The sequence below is a fragment of the Bos taurus genome, chromosome 10, assembly GCF_002263795.3.
Source record: "Bos taurus isolate L1 Dominette 01449 registration number 42190680 breed Hereford chromosome 10, ARS-UCD2.0, whole genome shotgun sequence".
Classification (NCBI taxonomy): domain Eukaryota; kingdom Metazoa; phylum Chordata; class Mammalia; order Artiodactyla; family Bovidae; genus Bos; species Bos taurus.
In genome coordinates, this window is record NC_037337.1 from 25640836 (window position 1) to 25658407 (window position 17572).

The 17572-nt window shown below is 48.0% G+C and overlaps 1 protein-coding gene across 5 annotated transcripts; it reads left to right on the top strand.

Moving 5' to 3' along the window:
• The first annotated feature begins 463 nt into the window (after positions 1-463).
• Positions 464-14561, top strand: SALL2 (spalt like transcription factor 2). Of its 5 annotated transcripts, none has more exons than XM_015473090.3 (4): positions 540-789; positions 9954-10271; positions 10668-12762; positions 13374-13623. In XM_015473090.3, exons 1-4 carry the CDS (start codon positions 717-719, stop codon positions 13621-13623), a joined length of 2736 nt encoding a protein of 911 aa, XP_015328576.1. In that variant the 5' UTR covers positions 540-716. The 5 variants fall into 5 exon arrangements, 4 of the variants coding, with proteins under 4 accessions (NP_001359116.1, XP_015328576.1, NP_001359114.1 ...); XM_015473091.3 differs by lacking the exon at positions 540-789 and adding an exon at positions 9376-9574; NR_164149.1 differs by lacking the exons at positions 540-789; positions 10668-12762 and adding an exon at positions 9267-9574 and having other exon boundaries at positions 13207-14561.
• Positions 14562-17572: the final 3011 nt, after the last annotated feature.

The following is a 17572-nucleotide window of genomic DNA, read 5'->3' on the forward strand; positions in this document are numbered from 1 at the left end:
GAGTAGTAAAACTGGCTGTGCTAACCTCAAAGATGTATTTCTCAAAATATGCCCCATACACAAAAATATCTTATAAATTTTAAAGAGGTCTACATATATATAATGATCATTTTTTTTGGTCAGCCTTTCTCATTTTTGACTGGCAAGTAACTAAGTTCTTGGCCTTATAATCAGGATATACCAGAAAGTTCTCATTTCAGCTTATACCCCAGAAGCAGTCACATCTTCCAACAAGGTGGCACAGAATCATGAAATAACCAGAAAGCACTGTGAAGAGCTTAGAGGAAGAGTTAGAAAAACAACCGAGGGACATTTTCTGAACAGACAGCAGAGCGAGAGGCCCGGAACCGGGCAGGGAGGAGAGGGTTAAATCCTTTCCTCTGCAGTACAAAAGAAAAGAGTGTGCGGAAAGATTAGGATTTTTGCTTTTACAATGGGAGCTGCAGAAGCGTAGGGAAGAAGCTGAAGAAAAAAAAGGGGGCGTCTCCCCTTTAAAGACTTGCAGAGATTGAGAGAGAGTCAGAGACTGAGAATCAGAGCGCGCTCGTGTCTGTCTGTCCGTCCCTGGGAAGCGAGAACATCTCTGCTTCACAGTGATTGGCATTGGGGGAGAGGCATCAGTTGGCTTCAGACCCAGGGGGGAGACCAGACCAGGTCACCCCGATTCAGACTAAGTGAGCGTTGTCCCTCCCTGTCCCACCTCTCTCTACCCGGGAATGTCTCGGCGAAAGCAGCGGAAACCCCAACAGTTAATCTCGGACTGCGAAGGTCCCAGCGCGTCTGAGAACGGTGGGTGCCGGGGAGGGGTGGGGGTGGGGGCTGAGTCCAAGCCTGTGTGGGTCAGGCCAGGGCAAGGGGAGGGCACCCGGGCCATGGGCGAAACCAGGGGGAGGACTTGGTCACTAGGGGGTTGAAAGAGTTGAGTTGCAGGCAGTAAGGAGATGATGACCTGCACTGGAGAGAAGCCCCGCTTGGCTTTTCTCAGGGTTGATTCTGTTTGTTTTCCGTGTTGCTTTTCTTTGGATGAAATGGAGTTTTCAAACTGGCTCTGTCTCCCCACCCAAGAGTTTTCTCCCCAGGTCCCCCTTTGCTCACTGGTCTTTGTGCCCGTTGCTAAGTAACCTTCTCAGACCTGAAGACCCGTCTCTTAGGGGTGGGATTTTCCCCCCTTTTCTTTCTGGAGAGTTGGGTTGCAAGAGAATGAATTGGATGAACGTGAAGTTTCCCCTGAGGGAGAGGAGAAAAAAGTTTCTTATTGTTGGGCTGAGCAGAGAACAGATCAGAGCTCCCAGAGGGAGAGAGCTAATGTCGGTCAGATGCAGCCTGGTTTGGAGTGCCTATCTGTGTCACCTGGGGTAGAGGTTGGAGGAAAGGTCTGGATGAGGGGCTTAGGCGGGTGCTTCAAGGAAAGCCAAGCTAAAAAAAACCTGTATGTGTTAACATACATGCATGTTAATACATGCATATAATTTTATGAGAATATTATCATTTATGTAACAGATTTTCTTTATGAGGGGGGAACTTTTCATGTATTCTTATAACATTCCAGTAAGTAAGAGGCAGCCAAGAGAGCAACTAAGATACTGAGCAGTGACATTGCTCAGTCTCAAAAACAGGCATAATCAGGAAAGAAACCTTGATTTCATGATAATCAGAACTAGCAGTACACACTCCACCTAAATTAGGGTTTTCCAAGCTTGCTTGGTTGTGGGTAGATGTGGGCTAGCGTCTGGGAATCTGTATCTTTGCAAATATCCAGGTACTTCTTAGGATTGAGCAAGTTTTGGATAATCTGGTATGGCTATGTATTTCACACTGGCTGAGGGATAAACTATTTATTTAGCAAATAGCTGATTCACCCAACAATGTAGTATAGGATTAAACACAAGGATTCTGAAGGCAGAATTTCAGGATTCAAATCCTGGCTCTACCTCTTGGTTAGCTGTGCAGCCTTTGTTGATTTACTTTGCTTTTCTATGTCTCAGTTTCCTCATCTGTAAAATGGAGATGAATATACTGACTACTATCTCATTGGGTTATTGAGTTAATACATGTTTTAGTACACTTATAGAAATAACTAGCATAAATAAGTGCTTAATACAAGTGGTACAGTCCCTAGCATAAATAAGTACTTAATATGTGAGTATTATTATTATATGTGAATACAGTGGCACTTCCTGCAAATACTGAAATAAGACAAAAGCTCTGGGAACTGTTGGTGAACTTCAGCATTTCTTTATGAGATATGTGTCATGGAAACCTCTAGGATAATGTATTTGTAGTGGCTAAAACTAAAACATGGATTAAATTTACCTTCTCACCTGCTGTAAAAAAAAAAAAAAAGACTTGAGATCAAGTCAGTGTGCCACATGCTACAGACATATTGGCTTTTGTGTAGAACACATCCCCTTCAAGTCAGTGCTTTACTGGGATCCCACTGTGCCAGTATTAAGAGGTTCATGCTGGTGGCATCCTTCCCTCCTGGGACACATTAGCCCCCGCTTAATGCGGCTGCAGGCCGGATGTTTCCTCCCGCTGCTCTACAGGAGACTTCCCCCAGAGCCTCGGAGTTGCCTTACAGTCCTGCTCCCCTGCTGGTTGGATTGCGGAACAATACTGAATTCCCCCAGAGGCGTCCTCCTCTCCTCTCTCCCCTCTCTCCCCACTTCCTCAGCTCACCCATTCCCTACACCACTGCTGAGGAAGAGTCTGGGAGGAGGCTACAAATTCTTTCACTACTGCCCTGAGAGGATTCTCCAGCCCCCTTGAGCTGTAGCTCCCACTTGTGGCTGTGAACACCTGGGGGCGCGGAATGCTGCAGCAAAGCCGTCCCCATGGAAACAGTACAGGCTTGAACTCAGTGGCAGCAAAGAATTTCAGTTGAAATTTTCCCTTTGAGCCATAAAAGTTAAAAACATAAATGTCAGGAGCAAGAAAGCAGTAGTTAACCTTAAGAAAGCCTATGGGTTTTCTGTTCAGAATTCTCCTGAGAGAGAAAGATCCTTGCGCTACTAGCATGACCTGGGGTGTAATGGGGTCTCATGTAAGATGAGGTGGCTAATATTTGATCAAATCTAAAATTCCTTTATGCTTTCATAAGATATACAGATAGGGTTTCTATTCACTCACGTGATCTTCAGGCTCCTGAGTTTTCCTTCTACCCCAGGGACATTTTTTTGTTCTGCACACCCCCAAATTAGGTAGGGAGGGCTCTTATTTGGGGGCTCTTATGTGTGCCCTTTTACAGGTGTACCTGTGGAGCTATGGGCATCATCATGACCATCAGCAGACATTTATTTAGTAGGCTAGGGTGCCACTAAGGCTTTCAGGAGTCTTTGCCTTCCTTTAAGCAATGTTTACCATATGTGACAAGCAAATGCTGAGCCTTTGTTGCACATTTTAAAAGCCTCATCTCTGCAGTGACCTAAGATATCACCAAGACACAGTCTGAAAAACCTGTTTTCCAGCCCTCTTTTTGTTCAGCTTCCCTGACCAGAACACCAAAAACCTAACAGAATAGTAATCGCACATAAGTGATGAGAAGGAAATAGTCTATTTACTTAAAAACTCTGGAGAGAAAAAAAAATTCCTCTCTTCCCTACAGAGTCTAGAAGTCAGGAATAGAGAACATAAGGGATGTGAATAGGGAAAATGTAAACCAGTGCATCTGGGAAATAAAGGAAACCATCGGAAACCCAGATATTTAGTGAGAAGGAGAAACCAGGACAACAGCCAAACAGATCTAGGGGGAGAAATGGCAGTTGGCAGATATCAAGAGCAGCAAAAGGGGAAAGAAGGCAAAAATAGAGTTGTGAGGGTCCTGTTCTCTTTACAGCATCCTTTCTTGGAGTATTGATGCCTGAGCCTTTAAGCCCTAGGCACTCCTGGGTCAAAAAGAAAACATTTCTGAGTAGATAGAAAGTACTCAGGCAGGGTACAATAGAGCACTGGATAAGGAAACACAAAACCTGGTTTTCAGTCCGGCTTGGACTTGGAAGTTTTGTGACCTTGGACAAATCCAGCCTTCTCCCAGGCTTCAGGTTTTAGTCTTTACAGAATAATACTCATTGCTAATATTTGCAGAGCATTTACTATTTGTCAGGTACTATGCTACGCCCTTTATATATATTTTTTTGTTTATTTCTCTGCTATTATTACCTCCATTAAAGTTACTTTAATTTATGGTGATACAAAACAAAATTTTTCATTTTTAAGCATACAATTCAGTGGCATTAAGTATATTCACAATTCTGTGCAACCATCACTACCATCCATTTCAGAGCTCTTTCCTCTTGCAAAACTGAAACTGTATACCCATTAAATAATAACTCCGCATTTGCTTCACCCAACCCCACCAGCCCCAGGAAATCACCATTCGACTTTCCGTCTCTGTGAATTTACCAATTCTAGGGATCTCACATAATGAAACCATACAATATGTGTCCATTTGAGTGGCTTATTTCCATCTGGCTTATTTCACTCAGCACAATGTTTTCAAGTCTCATCTATGTTGTAGCACTGTATAAGAATTTCATACCTTTTTATTGCTATACCCCCATTTTAAAAAGAAATCCAAGCCTTAGGGAAATTAAGAAACTTTTCCCAAGGTCACAAAGGTTAGAAAGCGCTGGCACTTTAACTGAGGTCTGATTCAGAGTGACTGAGTCACTCTGCTCAGTGAGAGGTCAGATCTCTAAAGTCACTTCCAGTTTCAAAACAGTATGAATTCCATGTTAAGTGCCGAGTCCTTTGATATCAGAAAAATGCCTGTTTTTAAAAAAAAAACCTTTTTTGCGTGTGTTTGATCGAAGATATTCGTATTCTGGAAACATATATTTTTCTCACTTAGCACCAGATGTACCTGTGCCTGTTTGTCCACTGCGTTGCACAGGTCAAGGGTACACTTACTAGGTGTGAGCGACAGAGGGGTATGTGGATGCATTTAGGAGAGAGGAGTGAGGAAGAGAAGATCATTTATTCTCCCTTAGAAGTCCTCTATAGCAGCAGTTACAGAATCAACTCATAACTGGGGACACTATCAATTGGTGTTGGTCCAACATTAACAGTAAGTTTAGGCAGAGCAACCAGTCCATTCTGAAGGAGATCAGCCCTGGGATTTCTTTGGAAGGAATGATACTAAAGCTGAAACTCCAGTACTTTGGCCACATCACGTGAAGAGTTGACTCATTGGAAAAGACTCTGATGCGGGGAGGGATTGGGGGCAGGAGGAGAAGGGGACGACAGAGGATGAGATGGCTGGATGGCATCACTGACTCGATGGACGTGAGTCTGAATGAACTCCGGGAGTTGGTGATGGACAGGGAGGCCTGGCATGCTGCGATTCATGGGGTCGCAAAGAGGTCGGACACGACTGAGCGACTGAACTGAACTGACATAGTATGCTCATTTCTTTAATGGTTGGATGGTGCCTAAACTCTGTGTAGAACAAAGCCTTCCATTTTACAATTAGAAGTATGGCTCAAGATGCACATACAGTCACTTAAACTCGTAGTCGAGTGAATATCATGTCAATTTCTGTTCATGGAAGCAGGGTACAAGAGAGTTAAAATGTACCTGTGGTCAGAGTAGAGAGAGAACCCGACAGGCAGATTTTATTTTGCATGGAGCAACTCATTTTACTTATGTCCTAATTTTGGTAAAGTTGAACACAGGTAAGATTTGTGACCTTCCCCGGTGGCTCAGCAGTAAAGAGTTCACCAGCAATACAGGAGAAACGGATTTGATCCCTGGGTCGGGAAGATCCCTTGAAGAAGGAAATGGCAACCCACTCCAGTATTCTTGCCTGTGAAATCTCATGAACAGAGGAGCCTGGCAGGCTACAGTCTGTGGGGTCACAAAAGAGTCAGACATTACAGCACTTTCTACTTTTCCACTTTGAAGATTTGTGAGAAGCAGGGTGGAAGTTTTGCTGGGAAAGGCACTCCTCTGATATACACTATGGATCTCCTCCTTGGCTGTACATTGGAATCACTTGAGGAGCATGACAAACATTGATGCCTAGACCCACCCTGGCCAGGCTTCCCAGGTGCCGCTAGTGGTAAAGATCCCACCAGCCAATGTAGGAGACCTAAGAGATGCAGGTTCGATCCCTGGGTCCGGAAGATTCCCTGGAGGAGGAAATGGCTACCCTGTATTCTTGCTTGGAGAATCACATGGACAGAGGAGCCTGGCAGGCTACAGTTCATATCTTCACAAAGCGTCAGACTTAGCATGCATGCACACACAGCCTGGCCACTGGGATTTTTAAAAGCTCTTCCAGTAATTCTAGTGGGCAGCAAAGTTTGAGAACCTCTGTTCAAGTCACTGCTACCCACTGATTTTTCTGTTTTCTGAGCCATCCTTTCCCAAGTTTGATGAGCCACCAGATTTAGACAGTCACCTGATTTCATTTTTCTTTGTTATTTCAGCTCTTTATAAATTTAAACCAGCATATCCAGATCTCAGTCCTGTGTCCATCCCAGACTTTGCATGTGACCCAGGATAGCTTACTTCACCTTATCTGCTATCTAGGGACACCATTACCGGGTTTGTTTAGTCCTGTGTTTATGATTTCATTCGTGTCTGCCTAAGAATCCCACCCCCCTTTTCAGGATAGGCAGTGAGTGAAAAGTGCTGAGAAATAGAGGGCTCCTCTTACAGGTGGCTGTTGATCCATCACCTTTCAACAGGGACTGAATTTACCTTTAAGAAGAGTGCAGATCAAATTACGCATCAGAAAGCAAGTTTCATTAAAGAGCAAGAAAGGGGACAGTGTTTCCCAGGAGAAGATGAAAAGAAAAGGATTTCTTTTCTTGTTGGAAGACTTGACAAAACAGCAACTTGATATCAAACGTTCAATGCTAATTAACAAATGCTCAGTAGAAAGCGTCCATCTGATTCCTTCTTTCTCACTGAGGCCACAGAGCAAATGGCAGGTAGGAACCACACAAGGCCCTTTCTCTAGTTTAGGGAAGCTACATAGTGTTGATGTGCTTGGGAAAGTATTGGACAGGAGTCAAAACTCTGAATGCTTGCTGCACTGAATTACTGTGTGAATTTGGAAAAGTCACTTAACCTCTCCAAGCTTCAACTTCCTTATCTGTAAAAATAAACAACATTGCAGTTTACCTGTGACTTACCATAATTGACACAGAATCCCCTCTCCCTCCCTGGTCAGGTCTGGAAGCCTGGAGCTCCTCTGTTTCAGAGCCATTGTCCACAGTGTCAAGACACTTGTGTTTATCTGAAGTTTCAAAACAATTCAGTACAAAGTTTTCAATGAAAGTGGACATTATTAATATATTGTACTAATATTAATATTCAACTATGTCTATATTATATATACAACTCAGTGTGTGTGTTCAGTCATGTCTGACTCTTTGCAACCCCATGGACTGTAGCCTGCCAGGCTCCTCTGTCCATAGAATTTTCCAGGCAAGAATAATGGAGTGGATTGCCTTTTCCTACTCCAGGGAATCGTCCCAACCCAAGAATCAAACCCGTGTCTCTTGCCTCTCCTGCATTGGCAGATGGATTCTTTACCACTAGCGCCACCTGAAAAGCCTAATATTAATATTACACTACACTAACATTAATATTTGGGGAAGGAGATGGCTATTACAGCTCCCACCCCAAAAGACTTCCTACTCTTAATATAAGCCAATGATATTAGCCTCAGAAATGAATAAGATTGCTAATTCCCTGGCAGTCCAGTGGTTAGGATGCCACACTTATGCTACCAAGGACCTGGGTTCAGGGAACTAAGATCCTGAGTAAGCCGTACAGCTTGGCCAAAAATAAAGAAAGAAAGAAAGAAATTAATAGGCAACATGAAAACAGACCTAATTTGAATATATATGTATTTTAGCTTATTTTGTTTGTTTTTTTTTGCCACTGAACGATAAGTTCTTTAATTCATAATATTTAGGACTCCTCCCAAAATTTGAAGTCCTATATATACATATTATTTTATCCCCACTATATTTCTCTGATGAAGCCAACATAGCTACAATATTACCACTTTACAAAAAAGGAAATGGCAGTGTAGTCATGGTGTGACTGCCCACCACACCTCAATTTACCAGCCAGGCAAGAACGGAACTGGGATTAGAACAAGGTGGATTTACTGATGCCCAGGCAAACCACAGAACTAAGGACTTGTTGTCACCACCTGTAAGCTCTTTTAAGGAAGTGGGAAAGCCTTTAAGGCTCATTTCAAGATAGGAAGGGAATGCAGAGTACCTGGTCCAGGAGGCATTTTACCCGCTTAATCCTCTCTCCGAACTGGAGGCCACCTCTGTGCAGTGAGCAGGTGTTAAGTCATTTCTAGGCATTCAACCCAGCCTGGGGCTAAAAGGGGCTTTAGGCCCCGAGAGGCTGCCTGGTAGCTCCCTCCTACTGCATTTTCCCCATTGTTTCAGGAGGAGTTCCCGTCCCCCCGGGGTTAAAGCTAGGTGGGCCTCTGCAGGCTAGCATCTCCCCCAAACCGCACGTCCTTAATAGTGTCTGCGTTGCTAGAGAAGGACAACGGAGGAAGAAGGGTAGAGAAGAGGAAACTAAATAGGAGATGGCTCCTTAAATAAGCATGAACTCTATAAATGAGGTGTGGGCCGGGTGATCCGTGGAATAACTTGCATTCAGCTATTATTCTGGGGGAGGAGGGGCGGGGAGTAAAGGGGCTTAGTGTTCCGCAGAGAAGAGTCCTGAATCGACTTCCTTGGAAATTCTACCTCGCAGCCTCCCACCCTAAGAAGCTTCTATTGTAGAGGGGGTGTGGGGGTAGGGTGGGAATGGAGGTGAAGAAAACAGGACAAAACTTGGGGCATTTGAAGGGGCGGTGTGAATGTGTGTAGATAAGGGGTGTATTTTCTGGGACCCCCCTCCTGCTCTGGCCCTCAGACCACCCTCTCTGGAGTCCACGTTTTCCAGGCTCAGCGGATCCTTTATCCGAAGAAAAATAAGAGAAGCCTATCGCTCTGCTCTATTGAGCAAGGCTGTGTTTCCTACTGTGCCCCCTTGAGCTTGCTGGGGAGGTGGGCGGGCCGGTCTGGGCAAAGACATCTGGAGATGGGGGGAGCTAGCAGAGGGCAAGGATAGGTGGACCCCCACCAGGCCCCACAGCACCTGTCACTGAGCCTACCGGAAACCCTCCTGTGCTCTGGGCTCCCGCCCCCGTACACCCATCCCCCGCCCCCCCCCTCCTTCCCCAGCTCCCGCCTCCCTCCCCAGCAGCTCCTCCCCACAGACTCCCCTTCCCAGCAGCTCCTCCCCCATCTCCCCTCTCCCAGCTTTCTGGCTCCAGCTCCTCCCCTCCTCCTCCCCTCCTCCGCGTCTCCTTGCTCCCCTCCCCCTCCTCCACTGCGCCCTGCCCCCGCCGCCGATCTCCATCTCTGCAGTCTGGGCCGCTGGGTGCAGAGGCTGCTGCAGCCCGGGCGGCCAGTGCCGCCTCCCCCAATCCGGATACCCATTGTCTCCCACTCCACCCGGCCCTGTACCTCCCGCACAACCATGGCGCACGAAGCCGGGAGGAGCTCTCGTCTCGGGGGGCCCTGCGGGGAGCCGGCGGAGCTTGGAGGTGCGGTAGGGCCCGGCAGGGGTAGGGGTGGAGGGGGCGCGCGGGGCGAGGGGGGAAGGACTTTCGGTGGACGAGATAAAACGCACGATTCTCTGCCCAGGACCCGGTCCTCCCAGCTAGTCCTTCCGCCCGCCGGTGACCCGGGGTGCGAGGGGATGGAAGGGGAACAGTAGCTTGTGCATGCCCACTCCTCCCTGGCCCCCAGTGCTGGCGTGTCGTGTCCAGGCGGGTCAGCCCTGAGCTCTAGCCTTCTGCACGGCCTGATGGTGAGCTCATCTCCCCACCCCCACTAGCGGTTACTGGGCTCGTTGTTAATTACAGCCTGTGTATACCCATCCCAACCGCACCACCCACGCTCTCTCCTTGTGTTCTCCCCCAGGTGATGTGAGCGAGGACGACCACCCCCAAGTCTGTGCCAAGTGCTGCGCACAATTCACTGACCCAACCGAATTCCTCGCCCACCAGAATGCATGTTCTACTGATCCCCCTGTAATGGTGATAATTGGGGGCCAGGAGAACCCCAACAACTCTTCGACCTCTTGCGAACCCCGGCCTGAGGGCCACAGTAGTCCGCAGGCCATGGAAGCTGAGCAAAGCAACCCCTCGGACTGCGCGTCCTCTGTACCCACAGATCCCACCTGGGGCCCAGAGCGGAGGGGAGAGGAGTCGTCCGGGCACTTCCTCATTGCTGCCACAGGTACAGCAGCTGGGGGAGGTGGGGGCCTGATCTTGGCCAGCCCCAAGCTGGGAGCAACTCCATTACCGCCGGAGTCCACCCCTGCACCCCCTCCTCCTCCGCCTCCTCCTCCCCCCCCAGGGGTAGGCAGTGGCCACTTGAACATCCCTCTGATCTTGGAAGAACTCCGGGTGCTGCAGCAGCGCCAGATTCATCAGATGCAGATGACTGAGCAAATCTGCCGGCAGGTGCTGCTGCTAGGCTCCTTAGGCCAGACAGTGGGCACCCCTTCCAGTCCCTCGGAGCTGCCTGGGACAGGGACTGCCTCCTCCACCAAACCCCTGCTTCCTCTCTTCAGCCCCATCAAACCTGTCCAAACTGGCAAAACACTGGCACCTTCCTCCACCTCCTCCTCAGGGGCAGAAGCACCCAAGCAGGCTTTCTTCCACCTTTACCACCCCTTGGGGTCACAGCACCCTTTTTCTGCTGGTGTGGTCGGGCGAAGCCACAAACCCACCCCTGCACCCTCCCCGGCCCTGTCAGGCAGCACGGATCAGCTGATCGCCTCGCCTCACCTGGCTTTCCCAGGCACCACAGGACTCCTGGCAGCGCAGTGTCTTGGGGCAGCCCGGGGCCTCGAGGCTGCTGCTTCCCCAGGGCTCCTGAAGCCAAAGAATGGAGGTGGAGAGTTGGGTTATGGGGAAGTGATGGGCCCCTTGGAGAAGCCCGGTGGGAGGCACAAGTGCCGCTTCTGCGCCAAAGTATTTGGTAGTGACAGTGCCCTGCAGATCCACCTGCGTTCCCACACAGGCGAGAGACCCTATAAGTGTAATGTGTGTGGCAACCGCTTTACCACGAGAGGCAACCTCAAAGTGCATTTCCATCGGCATCGGGAGAAGTACCCACATGTGCAGATGAACCCTCACCCGGTGCCAGAGCATCTAGACTACGTTATCACCAGCAGCGGCCTGCCCTATGGTATGTCGGTGCCACCAGAAAAGGCCGAGGAGGAGGCCGCTGTGCCGGGTGGAGGTGTGGAACGCAAGCCTCTGGTGGCCTCCACTGCTGCCCTCAGTGCCACAGAGAGCCTCACACTGCTCTCCACTGGTGCAGGCACCACTACGGCCCCTGCGCTTCCTGCTTTCAATAAGTTTGTGCTCATGAAAGCGGTAGAGCCAAAGAATAAAGCGGATGAAAACACCCCGCCCGGGAGTGAGGGCTCAGCCATCACCGGAGTGGCAGAAAGTGGCGCAGCAACCCGCATGCAGCTAAGTAAGCTAGTGACATCGCTACCCAGCTGGGCCCTGCTTACCAACCACTTGAAGTCCACTGGTAGCTTCCCTTTCCCTTATGTGCTGGAGCCCTTGGGGGCTTCACCCTCCGAGACCTCCAAGCTTCAGCAGCTGGTAGAAAAGATTGACCGTCAAGGAGCTGTGGCAGTGGCCTCTACTGCCTCGGGTGCCCCCACCACCTCTGCCCCTGCAGCTTCATCATCAGCCTCATCTGGACCCAACCAGTGTGTCATTTGTCTCCGGGTGCTGAGCTGTCCTCGGGCACTGCGCCTGCATTATGGCCAGCATGGAGGTGAGCGGCCCTTCAAATGCAAAGTGTGTGGCAGAGCTTTCTCTACCCGGGGCAATCTGCGTGCACATTTCGTGGGCCATAAGGCTAGTCCAGCTGCCCGGGCCCAGAACTCCTGCCCCATTTGCCAGAAGAAGTTCACCAACGCTGTTACTCTGCAGCAGCATGTTCGGATGCACCTGGGGGGCCAGATCCCCAATGGTGGCACTGCACTCCCTGAAGCGGGGGGAACTGCCCAGGAGAACGGCTCTGAGCAATCGACAGTCTCCGGAGCCGGGGGCTTCCCCCAGCAGCCATCCCAGCAGCCATCCCCAGAGGAGGAGTTGTCTGAAGAAGAGGAAGAGGATGAAGAAGAGGAAGAAGATGTGACCGATGAAGATTCTCTGGCCGGAAGAGGCTCTGAAAGTGGAGGTGAGAAGGCGATATCCGTGCGAGGTGATTCAGAAGAGGCCTCTGGCACTGAGGAGGAAGTGGGGACTGTGGCGGCAGTGACCACAGCTGGGAAGGAGATGGACACTAATGAGAAGGCCATTCAACAGCCGTGTCTGCTGCCACCACCACCACCTGACACCCTGGATCAGACGCAGCCAATGGAGCAGGGAGGCAGTGATGCTGCCGGAGGCACGGAAGAAGGGGGAAAACCTGAGAGGAGCTCCAGCCCAGGGTCAGCGCCGGCCCTTGAAGGGGAAGGCAGCAGCACCCCGTTGGTGGAGGAGCTGAGCCTGCAGGAAGTGATGAGAAAGGAGCCCGGGGAAAGCAGTGGCCGAAAGGCCTGTGAAGTGTGTGGCCAGACCTTTCCCACCCAGGCAGCTCTGGAGGAGCATCAGAAAACCCACCCCAAGGAGGGGCTGCTCTTCACTTGTGTTTTCTGCAGGCAGGGCTTTCTCGAGCGGGCTACCCTCAAGAAGCACATGCTGCTGGCCCACCACCAGGTACAGCCCTTTGCCCCCCATGGCCCTCAGAATATTGCTGCTCTTTCCTTGGTCCCAGGCTGCTCACCCTCTATCACTTCCCCAGGGCTCTCTCCCTTTCCCCGAAAAGATGACCCCACCATCCCATGAACCAGTTTTTCTGTACCTGCTGCCCCTTGACCCAAGGAGCAGGAAGTGAGAGCTCTGTAGAAGGACCTCCCAGATGTATGAGCGTTTATTTGTCTGTTTCTCTGAGTTCTTAGATGTCCTTAATGACTTTTCTCTAATCCCCGAGCTTCGAAATTGCTGAGCTCACGGCAACTGCCCCCTGAGAAACTTTTCTTCCCTCTTCATTCATTGTACCTGAGGAAAATAGATTCGCTACAGCTTTTACATTCCCAAGAAGAACCCTTTCCAGCTTCCCTGAGAATGACCCTTCTTCCCTCTCCTCTCCCCTTTGGCAGGTGCACCTGAGCACCCACATATGGAATTACAGCCCACCCCGAAGGGGGCAGCACCTGTCCCTGGAGGGCCTAGGGCCACTCCTCTCTGGTGACCAGGTCAGCCTGCATGACTTCTTGTCCCAGGGCATTCCTTCCCAGCTGGTGAGGGTGGGCCCGCTGTCTCTTTGGAACCAGGACACAACCTTCCTGTCAAGTGACCTGCCCACCAAGCCCCAGACTTCCAGTTCCATCTCCATCTCCACTGCCACTTCAGGCCCTGCACCAGCAGTGCTGTTTGGCCCAGGAACTGAGGCTGGGAAGTTGCCTCCAGCAGTGGTGGGATCCAGAGAAGCCAAGGAGAAGAGAGCTCCCCTTTTCTTCTTTAGGCCTCTTGCATCCAAGACAGTGCCTGGGAAGCCCATCTTAGAAGAGAAGTAGCACATTGTACATTCCTTCTCCTTCCGCGTGCCAACAGTGAAAATGGAACAATATCTGTCTCTCGTGGCCCAGCCCCAGGGGGTAGGGAGAAATGAAAGGCACAGGACACTCTTCCTGCTAGTAAGGCACTCGTGTCTTAGTCACATTAAGGCAAAGGTGTTGGCTGCTTAATAGGCCAAGATATTCTGAGCTTCTCATATCCTTCATCTTTGCCTCTCACAGTTAGCAAACAAGTGGATTTCTTGCTGAGAGGTCTCCCATGGGATGGCTATTTGGGGGAAGGAAATGTGAAGTTCATATCTTTAGCAAGCATTGTTCATGAGGGTAGTTGAAGGACTAATGGAAAGTTGAGTGTTGTAAAGCATAAGGCTTGCTGCAAACCTGTATGATTAATAAAGGGGCGAGATGTAAAGGAGGAGACCTCAAATTCTTGATTGGATGGGTCGATGGGTCTCATGAATGTTCTTTTGGACTCATGGTGACTTTAGTGTGCCACAGTGCACTGTGGATCAGAGGGGTTTCCTAGCACTAGTGTGCTTCTAGTTTTAGATAACTCCCTCCTTTATTCCCTAGCCCCTGTATTTTCCTTATCTTCCTCTCTCAAGGTCCACTTCCTCCCCATTGTGCCTGCCCATGGACCTGGGTTTGTGTCTTTGCCACTGTCTGGTTAATAGAGTCCCAGACTTTGGGAGAGGAGCCCAGGTGCTGTCCTCCCTGCCTCTCTGTCTTGTAATGAGATGTAGTATTTACTCTTAACATAGGATCATCTGGAACAGGAGTTCTGAGGAGGAAGGAGTGAAGATTCTGCTATTGACTGATGTGAGTGATGGCTCCTCCAAAGGTGTAGGCTCCAGAGTTTCCTAACATAGTAAAATGTGAAGACCAGACAAGGGAGATATTAGTGTCTTTCCCTTTTCATTAAAGGTGTTTTAACCAAATATTTGTGTGTTTCTCCTTATTTCATGACTAAATAGCCAGCTGGGGTGTGATATGGTTATTCCCTAACATTGAGATTCCCTTACCACCTACATCTCCTGCCAAAGCTGAACATATGGTGGTGAAGTATTTAATTTGCTCAGCCTTGTCCTAAAACAACCTTCACTGAATGTAATTTCCTTGTTGAAATGGTGTTTGTGTTCTCAAAAGGTAGAGGATTTGCTCACACTTTACAGCCGTTGTCCAGGTTTTCTCTTTGCCTAGATGCTTCCACCACCAAGCTTTTGTATTTTATTTTGTTTTTTGTTTTGTTTGTAGTTTGAACGCTATCAGTCTTTCCTGAAACCTAAGCCAGCCTAGCTGACATCAGTTAATGTGCAGAACGAAGGTGAATTCATCTTTATGATCCTTGGTCTAATATTATAAACATTAAAAAAAAATAATTCAACCCTAATAATTTCTACCAACAAGGTAATATAAAGGAGAATTTTTAGCAGAGGAAATACATTGGGGGTGGGTGTGTCTGTGTGTGTGTATATATATATATATATATTTTTTTTTTTCTTTTTTGTTTTGTCTCCACAATATGGTAAGGTTCAGACTCTTAGACCTTGCTTTCCTAAAGAAAACATTCTCTGGAATTTTTTCTAATTTTTGCTTTTGTAAGATATCACTGAAACCATGTGCTAAAGGGATAGGACTGGTAAAATGATTTGCCTGAAGACATGTAGCCAATCAGTTGCAGAAGTGGATTAAGAACCCAGGTCAGCAGAAACTCAGTTTCACTGCTACTACCTTCAGGGGTGGTACTTGCTTCCGGTACCATCACTGGACTCCTAAAGTGAGGCTGGCTGGAAGACTGAAGGGAAAAGGTGAGTAAACCTGTTCCTGAACAGAGGTTTAATTCCAGTGGCCTCCTGGAGCCGTACCCATTCCCCTTTAAAGGTACTAGTGACTAGGACATGACAATCTTGTGAAGTAGGCTGGGGAAGAAACAGCTCCTGTCTCTTTAATTCCCTACCAAAGCTTTATAAATCTGTTTTTCCTTTCAGCCTATGGAAGGAGGTGGGTCACCAATCCTTCTATTCCCTTACCTCCCCACCCCCACTGGACATAGATAATGCCATTTAACTAATTAAACTTGACTTGCCCTCTCTTTTGATGCCAGTTCCCATTATGATAACAGCTGTCAGCGAGGCTCCTACTAATGGATACTTCCTTGGTCAGGTCAGCCCTGAGCCTGACTCCCCACCCTCCTTCATAGCTCTACTTTATTTTTCCTTCTATCTACTTTTCATTCTTTTCCTCCCCTGCTTTTTCTTCTTTCATTGACCTCTGACAGCTTTTATTTCTTTTCTATCTTATTCTCTTAGAGCCTCTTCAAAGCCCACTCCAATCCCCATCCTCAACCCCATCCTTTCTTACTCTCAATAACTTCTCATTTGATCATTTCTTTGGAAAGTGAATTAACTCTAACCTGCTGCAGTAAATATGTAAATAAATGCAGCCTGCAAAACACTTTACCTGAAATAGGCATCGTGGATTCAGTTCGAACTAGATGGATAAACAGATGACTTAACTATAAGAAGCAAGAGACAGTTTCTTAGCTCATTCATTCAGTTCAATTTTGAGGATTTGTTTCAGAGACCAAGTGCTGGGTAGGTACAAAGGTAAAGAAGACATACTTATGCCCCAAAGGGAGCTCAGTAAAAGAAGAGGGAAAATGTAAACATATTTTTATATGGTGGTAGCAAATACTGTGCTAAGACACAGTGGCCTGTGGGATTCCAGAAAGGGAAATGACTAACTGATGATACAAAGATAGAGAAAGGCGAGGGGACATACAGTTCTCTTACATTCAGCTTTCATAATAACCATGCTGAAATAAATTAACAGAATCCATATGACGACCTAAGGACAAATGGAATTACCATGTAAAAACCTATATAAGGTACATCAAGTCCCCTTTGGCAGAAACAGATACATGCTACTTCCAAGATGTCCCTTCAAGAAAGAACTGGCTACCTAGCTTCAAGAAACCTGGTTAGAGAATTCCATGGCAGTCCACTGGTGAGGATTCTGCTCTCACTGCCAAAGGCCAGGTTTGATATCTAGTTGAAGGAACTAAAATCCCACAAGCTTCACGGAGTGACCAAAAAAAGGAGCCTGGACAGCCTCCAGTTGTCCTCTCCAGCCCCTGGTCAAAGACTAAGCAAGGTGGTGGGTGGTATAGGGCTTAGCCATTGCCAGGGAACATGGGACTAATGTACAGTTCTTACCATGGAACTCCCCAGTGGTCTGGCAGCCACTATCACAGCTGCAGCATTGATAGCTTTGGACAGCTCTCCCAACCCAATCCCACTTTCTTCACCCCTCCTCCTCACTTTTTTTTTTTAACAAGTGTTACTTCCCAATAAAACTTTTACACTCCTTTGTCTCAGCATCAGCTTCTCCCAGATTTCAACCTGTGTCACCCCTCAAAAAGGTCTCAATTCTATTGGCACATTTTCGTCTCTCACAATTTCTACTCCTAGGATTCTGGTTTACTGTCCCTGGAACTTCTTAGTAAACATCTATCTCCTGATTCCCAGAAGAGATCTCACTCACATGACTTTCCCTCAGACCCAGCTTTGACTTCCCTTTACATTTCCTTGTTTTTCTTAATGTTTAACAACAGATTTACTAGCCCCAATGGACATTATGCTTTTGATTATATAATTTTAAAATCTGAGTAAGGACAAAACTGAAGAAAGAAAACATGTGACCAAAGAACCAGTTAGGAAGTGTACTATTTGGTCAATACTGTGGATGATACAGTAACCCGTTGCTATGTAACAAACCATCCAAAACTTAGGGTCTTACAAATAATTATGTATTAGCTTGTGAGTCCATGGGTCTGAACAGCCTTCAGCTAGGATGGCTTGTTTGTGTTCCAGGTGGTGAGGGCTGAGCTCACTCAGCAGCTTCAATTTGGGCTGGAGGATCCAAGATGGCCTCACTCACTTCTGGCCCC

Coding starts and splice junctions, on each gene's coding strand:
- SALL2 (NM_001372187.1), top strand. CDS start 717: ATGTCTCGGCGAAAGCAGCGGAAACCCCAACAGTTAATCTCGGACTGC. Junction 790..9,953: donor TCCCAGCGCGTCTGAGAACG/GTGGGTGCCGGG, acceptor GTTCTCCCCCAG/GTGATGTGAGCGAGGACGAC.